Source organism: Choristoneura fumiferana, chromosome 14 (assembly GCF_025370935.1).
Source record: "Choristoneura fumiferana chromosome 14, NRCan_CFum_1, whole genome shotgun sequence".
In the NCBI taxonomy this organism is placed as follows: Eukaryota; Metazoa; Arthropoda; class Insecta; order Lepidoptera; family Tortricidae; genus Choristoneura; species Choristoneura fumiferana.
The window spans coordinates 2,667,321-2,681,791 of record NC_133485.1 but is presented as its reverse complement, the minus strand read 5'-3'; the positions used below and the strand labels follow the sequence as shown (position 1 = coordinate 2,681,791).

Below are 14,471 nucleotides of genomic sequence, written 5' to 3'. Positions count from 1 at the left end.
AGTACACACATGAGATTGACTTCTGTACTTATCTGTTTTGTGAAGTTACAATTTACAAGCGGCAATCTTTGTTTGACAGTATATGAAAAGAGACTACCGCTTGTAAATTGAAACTCGTAGCTGCGTGAAATAGGCCACACACAACTGTACAGTCACCAGCACAATATCTGACACAAAAGCGCGCAATAAATATCTGATACGACTCTATATCTAGGGCCGGAAAGGACGTATCAGATATTTTTTGCACGCTCCGCTGTGGCAGATATTAATGCTGGTGGCTGTACGTATGTAATTTACAAATTTACAAATATAATAAAATATATACATACATATTCAGTTTACTGTGTACATTATATTTCGAAAACTGTTGCACATACATTTATGATAGGATGACATATATGTAAAAAACGAATAAAAAATATAACCGAACTATTTGAACACCAACCAACACAATGAGATGACGTTATAAATGGTAGAGCGGATACAGCATCGGTGTTCTTATCTCTTAACCTCGTAAGTCCTCACGTACTTTATAAAGTACAAATAATAGTAGGAATAACTGCCGAATGTACTATCTGAAGTACAATTTTTCAGTGAAATGAGAAATATAAATTTATGATATAATTTCCAAAATCACGACAAAACTGGGAATTCTCCGCTAGGTCTATAGAATTTGTTAAAAACCGGCCAAGAGCGTGTCGGACATGCCCACGAGAGTATAGGGTTAAACGAGGTTAAAAGTGATAAGGAAAAGTAGCTATAACGGTTTATTATATTTATACTCAGAGCTGCCCCAGCTGACTATAAAACTTACTATTCATGGAACGCTGGTTTATAAAATAGTCATTAGTCGGCAATGCGAAGATAAACGATTACAAATGATCTAGCCACGAAATGATTATAAATACTGTGAACCTAACGATGATTCTATATCCCACTATACACAGCCGGTAACAATTATTTATTTTAATTTATTCTATATTAAAAATCTTTTTGGGTCAATACAGGACCATGCAATATACAATTGTAATTTTATTATGAATCGACACGAGATTAGACACGAAAAGGAACTTTAGAATTAGAGGATTTTTTATGCGAAATAAAGTAATTTGAATTTGAATTTGAGGGATCGGGTAGATTCTGATACTATCCGCGCAGACCACGGCACAGAACAAACAAGAGGTAATTAATAACAAGTCACCGGGTTTTATCCGTGAAATTATACCAAACGAAATTATCTCATCGGTTTTGAAGTTACAGTATAGTATCACATCGCCTTTACCTGTCTCCGCCACCTCGCAGGTTCTAAACCTCTGCGTTTTCCTGCGCCTCCCGCGCGAAGGACAGGAACACCTCCTCCAAGGTGGTCTCTGTGACGGTATAGTCTTCCACCAGCTGGGGGAAGGTTTGTTTGAGCGTCTCGATGTTGGAGAATAACTCGCTGTAGCGCATCGTGTCGTTTATATGGTAGTGCAGCATTGTCTGTCGAACGAACAGATTTTTACCTTTCAGTCAGTTCGTTTACCAGGTCGTCCTATTTAAAATACTAAGGAAAGTTTCTCGAAACGACGGTAGATTTTTTGACATTCATAACCGCCGTTTTCACGAACAACAAGCAACAAATCGAATAAAGATATTTTGACTTTCACTTTGAAAGTGTATTCTCTTACCTGGTGCTCATCCTTGAGCGCGCAGTCGAAGATCCGATGGAGTTCACCTTTGAATTGCTCCATCGAGGACGCGCAGTCTCCCGCATCCCCGCCGTCCGTAACTAACGTAACAGTATGCTTGTTAATGATTAAACACAGGCAAAATAGAACAGTATACGTCAAGGGCGGTAGATAAAATCACTCGCTTTCCTCATGCCCAAGAAGAACTAGAAGAACAATAATCAAGTAGCTAAAAAAGTATCTCAAACAAACATGCAAACATGCACCCCATGTCCCATACTCTACATTAAAAAATTACACTTGAAATCGAGTACCGACCAACCGACTGCAGGAGTATTAACTTAGTGTTTTTCTGGAGTAGTAGTACTAGTAACTTAGTATTAGTGTCTTTCTGGAGTAGTAGTACTAGTAACTTAGTATCTCACTTATATAATAAATGCGAAAGTTTGTAAGTCTGTTTGTTTGTTACTTCATCACGTCTAAACCGCTAGACCAATTTAGATGAAATTCGGTATACAGATAGTTTGAGTCCCGGGGAAGGACACAGAATAGTTTGTATCCAGGAAAATTGCATAGTTCCCGCGGGATAATAGTGAAAGACGGAGTCGCGGGTAACGGTTAGTCTTTCATAAAACTAACTGTTAAGGACTCGAATTTGCTCCCATCGTCTGTATTTTCGGATCTAGATACAATCTAGGGCTCTTCAAGGCTAGAGTGAATAGGCTGTTACTGAGCCAGTGACCTTTGGTCACATATACACTTTTGATCAGGTGAGATGGGGGTCAATCACGGGTCACAAACAAAAAAATACTTTCTAGCATCGTAATACCCTTATAGAAAAAGTAATATGTAGCAAGTAAGGTAAGTTAAGTAGTGGAAACCCCTTCCTGTGGCTAAGTAAAATGAATGGGATATCAATTCGATAGGGATTCAATGAACAACTAAGCCAGTCAAAAGGCTTTTTCTGGGAAGGGTTGGATCGGTCCTTGGTGTAATTTAAAAGATTTTTATGACTTTAATCGTCCGGTGTGGATTGTTCCAGCACTTGGTTGCATGGTAACATGACAGGATTACTATACTACATGTTCCCCTAGCCAAAATAGATTGCGTCCTTGCACAGCGGGCGGTAAATGCTACTTTTAAGCCGTTAAAAATACAGCTGCAAAAACAACTAACAGTTCTCAGAAGCGGCGGCGCTTTTTATCCACTTGTTGACTATTACATTCCGCTTGGTGTAGTCCGCATCTAGACATAAAAGAAAGATATAGGCATAGCCATCCGTCGTAAAAATACTGGGTATGAAAGTGTGCCATTTATCTAATATTTTTAAAGTTCCTTCACGCCAAGACGGCTGGACGGATTTGGTTGAAATTTATATGTAGATAGCTGTACATCTTAAATAACACATATGCTACTTTTTATCCCAATATTCCGGCGGCATCGGGATAAAATCTCGAAATTTCAACCGCTAGAAACATGAAATTTAGCGTGGGTATTTTATATGCAACATTAATGAAATCCACGATGTTTTTAAAATCATATACAAGCTGGCATGATGATGATGGATGACTGACCGTCTGTGGCCCGCAGCTTGAAGACGACCGCGTGGCCGGCCGCGTGCTGCGCCCGCAGTGCACCCGCCGAGCCCAGCGCGCATAGCTCGCCCCCCGACATTATGCCCGATGCGGTCGCATAGGGCTTCCATCTCGTCCATGCTGCAAACATAAACTACAGATGTAGTGAATGTCCTTTGTTATCGTATTTTCTCGGAACAGTTCCTTTCGTATTTTTCATGCTACTTCGTCGGCACCGTACCCGTTTAAACAGCGTAGGGGAACTTCGCATGGAGAGATTAATAATCGATATAGTGGTTAACACTTAAGCTACCTGGGGCAGCATTACCTGTGTGACGCGACCAGCAGCGCGCGGGACAGCATTACTTGTGTGGTGCAACCAGTGGCGTGCGGGACAGCATTACCTGTGCGAGGCGACCAGCAGCGCGCGCGTGCGGCGGGCTCGTCCAGCAGCGCGGGCAGCATTACCTGTGCGAGGCGACCAGCAGCGCGCGCGTGCGGCGGGCTCGTCAGCAGCGCGGGCAGCATTACCTGTGCGAGGCGACCAGCAGCGCGCGCGTGCGGCGGGCTCGTCCAGCAGCGCGGGCAGCATTACCTGTGCGAGGCGACCAGCAGCGCGCGCGTGCGGCGGGCTCGTCCAGCAGCGCGGGCGCATTACCTGTGCGAGGCGACCAGCAGCGCGCGCGTGCGGCGGCTCGTCCAGCAGCGCGGGCCGCATTACCTGTGCGAGGCGACCAGCAGCGCGCGCGTGCGGCGGGCTCGTCCAGCAGCGCGGGCCGCATTACCTGTGCGAGGCGACCAGCAGCGCGCGCGTGCGGCGGGCTCGTCCAGCAGCGCGGCAGCATTACCTGTGCGAGGCGACCAGCAGCGCGCGCGTGCGGCGGGCTCGTCCAGCAGCGCGGCCGCATTACCTGTGCGAGGCGACCAGCAGCGCGCGCGTGCGGCGGGCTCGTCCAGCAGCGCGGGCCGCATTACCTGTGCGAGGCGACCAGCAGCGCGCGCGTGCGGCGGGCTCGTCCAGCAGCGCGGGCAGCATTACCTGTGCGAGACGACCAGCAGCGCGCGCGTGCGGCGGGCTCGTCCAGCAGCGCGGGCAGCATTACCTGTGCGAGGCGACCAGCAGCGCGCGCGTGCGGCGGGCTCGTCCAGCAGCGCGGGCAGCATTACCTGTGCGAGGCGACCAGCAGCGCGCGCGTGCGGCGGGCTCGTCCAGCAGCGCGGGCCGCATTACCTGTGCGAGGCGACCAGCAGCGCGCGCGTGCGGCGGGCTCGTCCAGCAGCGCGGGCCGCATTACCTGTGCGAGGCGACCAGCAGCGCGCGCGTGCGGCGGGCTCGTCCAGCAGCGCGGGCAGCATTACCTGTGCGAGGCGACCAGCAGCGCGCGCGTGCGGCGGGCTCGTCCAGCAGCGCGGGCCGCATTACCTGTGCGAGGCGACCAGCAGCGCGCGCGTGCGGCGGGCTCGTCCAGCAGCGGGCCGCATTACCTGTGCGAGGCGACCAGCAGCGCGCGCGTGCGGCGGCTCGTCCAGCAGCGCGGGCCGCATTACCTGTGCGAGGCGACCAGCAGCGCGCGCGTGCGGCGGGCTCGTCCAGCAGCGCGGCAGCATTACCTGTGCGAGGCGACCAGCAGCGCGCGCGTGCGGCGGGCTCGTCCAGCAGCGCGGGCCGCATTACCTGTGCGAGGCGACCAGCAGCGCGCGCGTGCGGCGGGCTCGTCCAGCAGCGCGGGCAGCATTACCTGTGCGAGGCGACCAGCAGCGCGCGCGTGCGGCGGGCTCGTCCAGCAGCGCGGGCCGCATTACCTGTGCGAGGCGACCAGCAGCGCGCGCGTGCGGCGGGCTCGTCCAGCAGCGCGGGCAGCATTACCTGTGCGAGGCGACCAGCAGCGCGCGCGTGCGGCGGGCTCGTCCAGCAGCGCGGGCCGCATTACCTGTGCGAGGCGACCAGCAGCGCGCGCGTGCGGCGGGCTCGTCCAGCAGCGCGGGCCGCATTACCTGTGCGAGGCGACCAGCAGCGCGCGCGTGCGGCGGGCTCGTCCAGCAGCGCGGGCAGCATTACCTGTGCGAGGCGACCAGCAGCGCGCGCGTGCGGCGGCTCGTCCAGCAGCGCGGGCAGCATTACCTGTGCGAGGCGACCAGCTGACGCCGGCGGTGGGCTCGTCCAGCAGCGCGGGCAGCATTACCTGTGCGAGGCGACCAGCAGCGCGCGCGTGCGGCGGGCTCGTCCAGCAGCGCGGGCAGCATTACCTGTGCGAGGCGACCAGCAGCGCGCGCGTGCGGCGGGCTCGTCCAGCAGCGCGGGCAGCATTACCTGTGCGAGGCGACCAGCAGCGCGCGCGTGCGGCGGGCTCGTCCAGCAGCGCGGGCAGCATTACCTGTGCGAGGCGACCAGCAGCGCGCGCGTGCGGCGGGCTCGTCCAGCAGCGCGGGGCATTACCTGTGCGAGGCGACCAGCAGCGCGCGCGTGCGGCGGCTCGTCCAGCAGCGCGGGCCGCATTACCTGTGCGAGGCGACCAGCAGCGCGCGCGTGCGGCGGGCTCGTCAGCAGCGCGGGCAGCATTACCTGTGCGAGGCGACCAGCAGCGCGCGCGTGCGGCGGGCTCGTCCAGCAGCGCGGCCGCATTACCTGTGCGAGGCGACCAGCAGCGCGCGCGTGCGGCGGGCTCGTCCAGCAGCGCGGGCCGCATTACCTGTGCGAGGCGACCAGCAGCGCGCGCGTGCGGCGGGCTCGTCCAGCAGCGCGGGCCGCATTACCTGTGCGAGGCGACCAGCAGCGCGCGCGTGCGGCGGGCTCGTCCAGCAGCGCGGGCCGCATTACCTGTGCGAGGCGACCAGCAGCGCGCGCGTGCGGCGGGCTCGTCCAGCAGCGCGGGCAGCATTACCTGTGCGAGGCGACCAGCAGCGCGCGCGTGCGGCGGGCTCGTCCAGCAGCGCGGGCAGCATTACCTGTGCGAGGCGACCAGCAGCGCGCGCGTGCGGCGGGCTCGTCCAGCAGCGCGGGCAGCATTACCTGTGCGAGGCGACCAGCAGCGCGCGCGTGCGGCGGGCTCGTCCAGCAGCGCGGGCCGCATTACCTGTGCGAGGCGACCAGCAGCGCGCGCGTGCGGCGGGCTCGTCCAGCAGCGCGGGCCGCATTACCTGTGCGAGGCGACCAGCAGCGCGCGCGTGCGGCGGGCTCGTCCAGCAGCGCGGGCAGCATTACCTGTGCGAGGCGACCAGCAGCGCGCGCGTGCGGCGGGCTCGTCCAGCAGCGCGGGCCGCATTACCTGTGCGAGGCGACCAGCAGCGCGCGCGTGCGGCGGGCTCGTCCAGCAGCGCGGGCCGCATTACCTGTGCGAGGCGACCAGCAGCGCGCGCGTGCGGCGGGCTCGTCCAGCAGCGCGGGCAGCATTACCTGTGCGAGGCGACCAGCAGCGCGCGCGTGCGGCGGGCTCGTCCAGCAGCGCGGGCAGCATTACCTGTGCGAGGCGACCAGCAGCGCGCGCGTGCGGCGGGCTCGTCCAGCAGCGCGGGCAGCATTACCTGTGCGAGGCGACCAGCAGCGCGCGCGTGCGGCGGGCTCGTCCAGCAGCGCGGGCAGCATTACCTGTGCGAGGCGACCAGCAGCGCGCGCGTGCGGCGGGCTCGTCAGCAGCGCGGGCCGCATTACCTGTGCGAGGCGACCAGCAGCGCGCGCGTGCGGCGGGCTCGTCCAGCAGCGCGGGCCGCATTACCTGTGCGAGGCGACCAGCAGCGCGCGCGTGCGGCGGGCTCGTCCAGCAGCGCGGGCCGCATTACCTGTGCGAGGCGACCAGCAGCGCGCGCGTGCGGCGGGCTCGTCCAGCAGCGCGGGCCGCATTACCTGTGCGAGGCGACCAGCAGCGCGCGCGTGCGGCGGGCTCGTCCAGCAGCGCGGGCAGCATTACCTGTGCGAGGCGACCAGCAGCGCGCGCGTGCGGCGGGCTCGTCCAGCAGCGCGGGCAGCATTACCTGTGCGAGGCGACCAGCAGCGCGCGCGTGCGGCGGGCTCGTCCAGCAGCGCGGGCAGCATTACCTGTGCGAGGCGACCAGCAGCGCGCGCGTGCGGCGGGCTCGTCCAGCAGCGCGGGCCGCATTACCTGTGCGAGGCGACCAGCAGCGCGCGCGTGCGGCGGGCTCGTCCAGCAGCGCGGGCCGCATTACCTGTGCGAGGCGACCAGCAGCGCGCGCGTGCGGCGGGCTCGTCCAGCAGCGCGGGCAGCATTACCTGTGCGAGGCGACCAGCAGCGCGCGCGTGCGGCGGGCTCGTCCAGCAGCGCGGGCCGCATTACCTGTGCGAGGCGACCAGCAGCGCGCGCGTGCGGCGGGCTCGTCCAGCAGCGCGGGCCGCATTACCTGTGCGAGGCGACCAGCAGCGCGCGCGTGCGGCGGCTCGTCCAGCAGCGCGGCAGCATTACCTGTGCGAGGCGACCAGCAGCGCGCGCGTGCGGCGGGCTCGTCCAGCAGCGCGGGCAGCATTACCTGTGCGAGGCGACCAGCAGCGCGCGCGTGCGGCGGGCTCGTCCAGCAGCGCGGGCAGCATTACCTGTGCGAGGCGACCAGCAGCGCGCGCGTGCGGCGGGCTCGTCCAGCAGCGCGGGCCGCATTACCTGTGCGAGGCGACCAGCAGCGCGCGCGTGCGGCGGGCTCGTCCAGCAGCGCGGGCAGCATTACCTGTGCGAGGCGACCAGCAGCGCGCGCGTGCGGCGGGCTCGTCCAGCAGCGCGGGCAGCATTACCTGTGCGAGGCGACCAGCAGCGCGCGCGTGCGGCGGGCTCGTCCAGCAGCGCGGGCAGCATTACCTGTGCGAGGCGACCAGCAGCGCGCGCGTGCGGCGGGCTCGTCCAGCAGCGCGGGCCGCATTACCTGTGCGAGGCGACCAGCAGCGCGCGCGTGCGGCGGGCTCGTCCAGCAGCGCGGCCGCATTACCTGTGCGAGGCGACCAGCAGCGCGCGCGTGCGGCGGGCTCGTCCAGCAGCGCGGGCCGCATTACCTGTGCGAGGCGACCAGCAGCGCGCGCGTGCGGCGGGCTCGTCCAGCAGCGCGGGCCGCATTACCTGTGCGAGGCGACCAGCAGCGCGCGCGCGTGCGGCGGGCCCGCTGCAGCGCGGCGTGCAGCCGGCGGCGCGCGGCCGCGTCGACCCAGCGGTGGGCTCGTCCAGCAGCGCGGCACCAGCCTGTTGGCAGAGCGCGGCCGCCGTGGCCAGCCGCCGCGCGCACCCGCCGCTGTACGCGCTCACGCGACGCTCCGCGTACTGCTCCAGACCTGAACAAAGATTCTACCTAGTACGATCACCCAAATATTTATGTGGCCTATCATTTTTTAATCCTAATAAATAAGTGTCGTCGGAAATAGTGCTATCTCCCCCAACGACCCGTTTATTTATGGCACCACGGGCAACGAGTGTCTGTTTTGAGAGTTCGTGATTTGAACAAACTACTGCATACATGCGGCGACATGACCGTTTCAGTGCAAAAGCAGCGGTCGCAGCTATCGGTCGCGTAACGTTCCGTTAGAAACGTAATATTGTTGCGCACCCTCAACTTTTGGTTGTGATCGTAATTACTGTGATCGTAAATTGTACAGTTGACTACACGTTCTAAAAATGAAGTGTAAGATGTGCAGTGAGCCTGTCACGGACGTTGTTGGATGCGGTGCTTGCCGTGGTAGTTTCCACTTTGCCTGCATCGGCATGCAAGAGACGGCTTATCGTAAGATGAATGCCGACAGAAAAGCTGCCGTACGGTGCCCGCAGTGTCGCGCGACTCCTGACAATTCGTCTGGGACAGCAGCAGTGCTGGAGGAGATAAAAGCTCTTAGGACGGAGTTTGGTTCTATGAAAACTCAAATAAATAACGTATTATCTTCTATGGAAGCCTTAAACACCAAATGGAACTTAATGGAGACTCGGTTTTCCGATCTGGAGGATCGAGTTATCGCCATGGAGACCAAGACGACGGTTTTGCCCAAGCTGGAAGCCGAACTGGACCTTGTTAAGGAAAAACTATCTAACTTACAAAACGAGAACAATGTTCGGGATCAATTCGCTAGACTTAACAATTTGGAGATCTCTGGTGTGCCGTTGAGAAAGGGTGAGAATCTTGTAAACATCTTAAGCTCGATTTGCAATAAAGTGGGTGTCAACATTGAAATTGATCGAGAAGTGGACTCCATTCACCGAGTTCGCCGTTTTGTCAAATCAGATAGCGAAGCTGGCGGTGGTCCGAGTAACGATGATCCGCGACCACCCGCTATTATTGTCAAATTTACAAGGCGTATTTATAAGGACCAGATTCTAGCGGCAGTGCGCGCACGCAGGGGCCTGACGAGCGCGGATATTGGCCTGGATGGGCCAGCTATAGGCCTGTTCGTCAATGACCATCTTACGCCAACCAACAAACTTCTCTTAAAACGTACCCGCCAACTCAAGATCGATATCCATTACACATTTGTCTGGACCCGGGATTGCAAGATTTTTATCCGTAAAAACGAGACTTCGAAAATATTTCACATAAAAAATGACTCTGATTTGTCAAAACTTAAGTGACTAGAATTATTCTGCCGTATCGTAATAATAGTGATAAGCTTTCTTACATTATTAAGTCACTTTTCTTTGCTAATGGGTTACATGTTTGCATGCTGCACTCATCTTCTGTCTACCTACTTTGTAAACACTTATACTTATAAAAAACGTAAAAGTATGCATACACGTTCTAAATTTAACTATACATACACTTGTTTAATTTATTATGCGCCTGCGTCGCTGCCGACCCTCTATGTAATCTTTAAATGCATAACAAGTACGAGTAAAATGTTTTTATGCAATGGCTTCCAAGATATTTAATATTTACTATCAAAACGTTCAGGGACTGCGTACTAAATCCCACAATTTCCTTTCTAACGTTTCAACAGCTGATTATGATCTAATATGTATAACAGAAAGTTGGTTAAATGCATATTTTTATGACGGTGAGTATTTCGACGACAGGTATATTGTTTACAGAAGCGATCGATCTGAGATTGATAGTGGGGCAGAGCGAGGCGGCGGTGTAATGGTTGCGGCGAGGCGCTCGCTACTGGCGTTGCGCCGGGACTGGCCCTGCCCCGCGCCGCGCACTCCGAATGCCTTTGGGTTTCAATACCGCTTAGTAATGTAAACAACAAATCACATCGTAGATTTTTAAATGTTGCTTGTGTTTATATTCCACACGGGTCCCACCATAAGGAAACCGTCGATTCATTCTTTGAAATAACCACTCAACTAATAATTGACCACCCTGACGATACTTTTTTGCTAACCGGTGACTTTAATATTTCACACGCAGAATGGATATTTACTGGCACGGGCCATTTATTGCTAAACACCAGTAATAATGATTTAATAAATTGTTTAAGAGATTTTTTGGCTATCAGTGGTATGAATCAATTTAATAATGTCTTAATATAAACAAACGTATTCTAGATCTAATTCTTTGTGGTAGTGACTGCCTAGTAACAGGATGCGACTTTCCGCTTACTCCGGAAAATCCTCATCACAAAGCGTTGTTAATTGATTTAAATTTAAGTTACATGGCCCCAATGAAAGCTGCTGGTGCTGTCCTTTATAAATTTCATGCATCTGACTTCGATGGCTTAAACAAAGACTTAGCAGCCATTGATTGGCATTTGTTTTTTGGTGACCTATGTTTGGACGGATGTGTTTCAAAATTTTATGATTTACTTTATGAGCTAATTGACAAGCATGTCCCTTGTCACGTATCGCATTCGTCGACCTCAGTTCCGCTGTGGTACAGTCCGGCTTTAAGAAAAATACTTAAAGAAAAAAGAAAATTTCATAAACTTTGGAAACTTTATGGTAATCGATTGGACTATGAGAGCTTTAAAATATTAAGAAAAAGAGCAGTGAAAATCGAGATTAAATGCTATAATGATTTTATAATTTTTTCCGAAAACAAAATAAAGACGAATCCAAAGTTCTTCTGGAAATTTGTAAAAACAACGTTATCAAGTAAGGGCATACCTCAGACCATGCATTATAAGGATGTTTCAGTCTCGGACGGTGTAAGCATTTGTGAGTTGTTTGGTGACTACTTTCAGTCCGTTTTTGAAAAGCCTGATCAGCCGCCACTTGATATAAATAATTTAACACCCCCGTCAAGCGCTCTGTTTGATATAAGTTCCATAGAGATTAATCATGAAATTGTTTTGAAATACCTTAAATCTGTTAATGTAAACAGGGGTGCCGGTCCTGATAAAATCCACCCATTGTTTATTAGTAAATGCGCTGCTACCTTAGTTAAACCGATCACAATTATCTTTTTAAGATCTGTCACGGAGGGTCATTTTCCTACAATCTGGAAAAAAGCATGGATCACACCAATTCCGAAGGGTTCGATAAGCCATGACATAGAAAAATATAGACCCATATCAAAACTCTGTCAGTTTGGTAAAATATTGGAGAAAATAGTCACCGACCAACTAACTAATGTCATCCGTCGCCACATCAACCCTAAACAACATGGTTTTTATAAAGGTAGAAGTGTGGAGAGTAACCTTCTTTTATTCAGCGAGGTGGTCCGTGACGCCATGGATGGTAATTTGCAAGTAGACGTTGTTTACACGGATTTTGCTAAGGCATTTGATAAAATATCTTTTAATACATTACTACTTAAGCTTTGGAGTCTCGGTGTGCATGGGGACCTATTTCGCTGGATTAAATCATACGTGGAAAATCGGTCGCAGGCTGTTGTGCTGGGCGGGCATTCATCTGTGTATAGAGAGGCTTATTCAGGGGTACCGCAGGGTTCCCATTTGGGACCATTATTGTTCACTCTTTATATTAATGACATTACCACTGCTTTATGTTACTCTAGTGCTCTACTTTATGCGGATGATACAAAAATACTCAGAGTTGTTAAAAGCCTATCTGAATGCGAACTTTTGCAGAAAGATTTAACTAATTTTGAGAGGTATTGTAATCAAAATAGTTTATTTTTAAATGCTAAAAAATGTTCGGTGATAACGTTTACCAGGAAAAAGAACCCGATAATTTATGAATATGAGATATGCAGCAATAAGTTAAACAGGGTTCATGAGATACGTGATTTGGGGGTCATAATGGACTCCAAATTTACTTTCAATCCTCACATAGACCATATCTTAAAAATGGCTTATAGACAGCTAGGATTTATTCTCCGCGTGGGCAAGCCATTTAAACAACCTGCTACATATAAATTGTTATTTAATAGTTACGTGCGTAGTCGCTTAGAATTTGCGTCGGTCGTGTGGAATCCTCATTACCAAGTCCATAAGGATAGAATAGAAAAGGTGCAAAGGAAGTTCGTAAAGGCCCTGGAGTTCAGAACAGGTCGACAATACGTTGATTATGTATCGTCAGCTATACGCCACAGCATTCAGCCTCTGACCATCAGACGGTCATGTACCGATTTGTTTACACTTTTTAAGATTTTGAATAACCTGATAGATGCCCCTGAACTACTGAATGGTGTGAACATTCGCGTCCCCCGGAAAAACGAACGCAGCTGCCGTAAAAGGGCGTTGTTTAGTGTACAGAAACATAGAACCAGGCATGCGCAATTCTCGTACTTGAGACGTGTATGCAAACTGTATAATGATAGTTGTATGAGTGCAGATTTGTTTTGCAGCTCGTTGGATGTATTTAAAAAATGTATTAGAGATTTATTGAAGTAGATATTTATATATGCATGTATATGTGTGTGTATATGGGCTTAAGATAATTGATGATCTTAATAGTGCTTAGGTATAGGTTGAACGTTTAAACGTGTTTCATATTTTCATATTTTTCATATTTTTTACAAAAGTTATCTGTACTTAATATTTTAAAGGGAACTATAGGTCTATTTATATAAAACTAATTCCTAGCTTTAGCTAAAATGCAAAATTATTGTGAAAGACTGTTTGTTTCTAAATAAATTAAAAAAAAAAAAAAAAAAATGACCGAAAAGCAAAAAAAAACTGCGTCATGCTAGCTTCATGTTTCCAACTCACCGACTTCTTCGATCCAGGACGAGGCTTCGCCGATGACGTCTGCGGGCCTGAGCCCGCGCAGCGTCAGCACCAGCTCCAGGTTCTGGCGGCCCGTGAGGAAGTCGTCCAGACCGAAGAACTGCGGGCAGTAGCTCAGCGTGCGCATGTACTGGGGAAACGGGTTTCACTCATCATACCAGCCTATACAGTGTCCCACGGCTATGGTACATGGAGGGAAAGTATCTTAAATATTATAGATAGATAATTTTACTGAAAGGAGACTTCATTTTGTTTTTAAAAACAATTTTAACTGCATTCAAGGATTTTTGAATAATCGCCTGTCTGAACCGGGAATCGAACCCGTGGTAAAAAAAACACCCGTAATTTTACACCGATCAAAAGGTCAATCGGAAGGATGTTTTCTTTTCCAGTAACATAGTATCTTAAATAAAAGGAAACCATGAAATTATACAATTATAATTTCAGTCAAATTAATACAATTTTATTTTTTTACTATTGGTTCGATTCCCACGTACCTGTGTCCTGTCTTCCAGGTGATGCTGGTGCGCGAACATAGTTCCCCTGGACGGACGCACTTCCCCCGCCAGCATCTTGAACGTTGTCGATTTACCCGCCCCGTTCACGCCCAGAAGACCAAAGCATTCACCTGCAACCAAATAAATATACTCAGCTTCACAAAACTTGGCCCACTCTACAAAATCACCTACTACTGCATACATTTACGGGCCAGATTTTTTTTTTTTTTTAATTTATTTAGAAACAAACAGTCAGTTAGTCATTTTTGTCAGTATATTTTTATACTAGCTGTTGCTCGCGACTCCGTCCGCGCAGAATTCGCTTATGGCTATCCCGCGAGAACTATGCAATTTGGCGGGATAAAGCACTCCATGTTATTCCCCGGGACTCAAACTATGTGAACACCGAATTACATAGCTAAGGCGATTTTGACGTGAAGAGGTAATAAACAAACAGACAGACATACAAACTTTCGCTTTCATAATATTAGAGGGATTTAACAATGTCATTTTGTGGCTGAAATTATTGATTCAGTTAGGGTTTCTTTACGATATTTCGTCACTACTTTGAAAAAATCTCGTATCTAAAATCAGTCAACAAAATTGAACCAATTTTTGACATAATGATTATAAAGTTCACTCAGAACAACTATCGATTTTGAGGTGCGAGTTTTTTACCCGACTG

General features: G+C 51.9%; 1 protein-coding gene across 1 annotated transcript in view; it reads right to left on the bottom strand.

Annotated features, from left to right (window-relative positions):
• Positions 1-728: 728 nt before the first annotated feature.
• The window catches only part of LOC141434712 (phospholipid-transporting ATPase ABCA3-like), a gene marked incomplete in the record, with an annotated part of 47,653 nt that continues 33,910 nt past the window's right edge, over positions 729-14,471 (bottom strand). Inside the window, 10 exon segments of the mRNA XM_074097151.1 lie at positions 729-1,482; positions 1,671-1,771; positions 2,847-2,915; positions 3,245-3,350; positions 3,352-3,385; positions 3,573-3,609; positions 8,335-8,382; positions 8,385-8,507; positions 13,272-13,419; positions 13,787-13,917. Of these exon segments, the coding sequence (XP_073953252.1) occupies positions 1,306-1,482; positions 1,671-1,771; positions 2,847-2,915; positions 3,245-3,350; positions 3,352-3,385; positions 3,573-3,609; positions 8,335-8,382; positions 8,385-8,507; positions 13,272-13,419; positions 13,787-13,917 (974 nt within the window).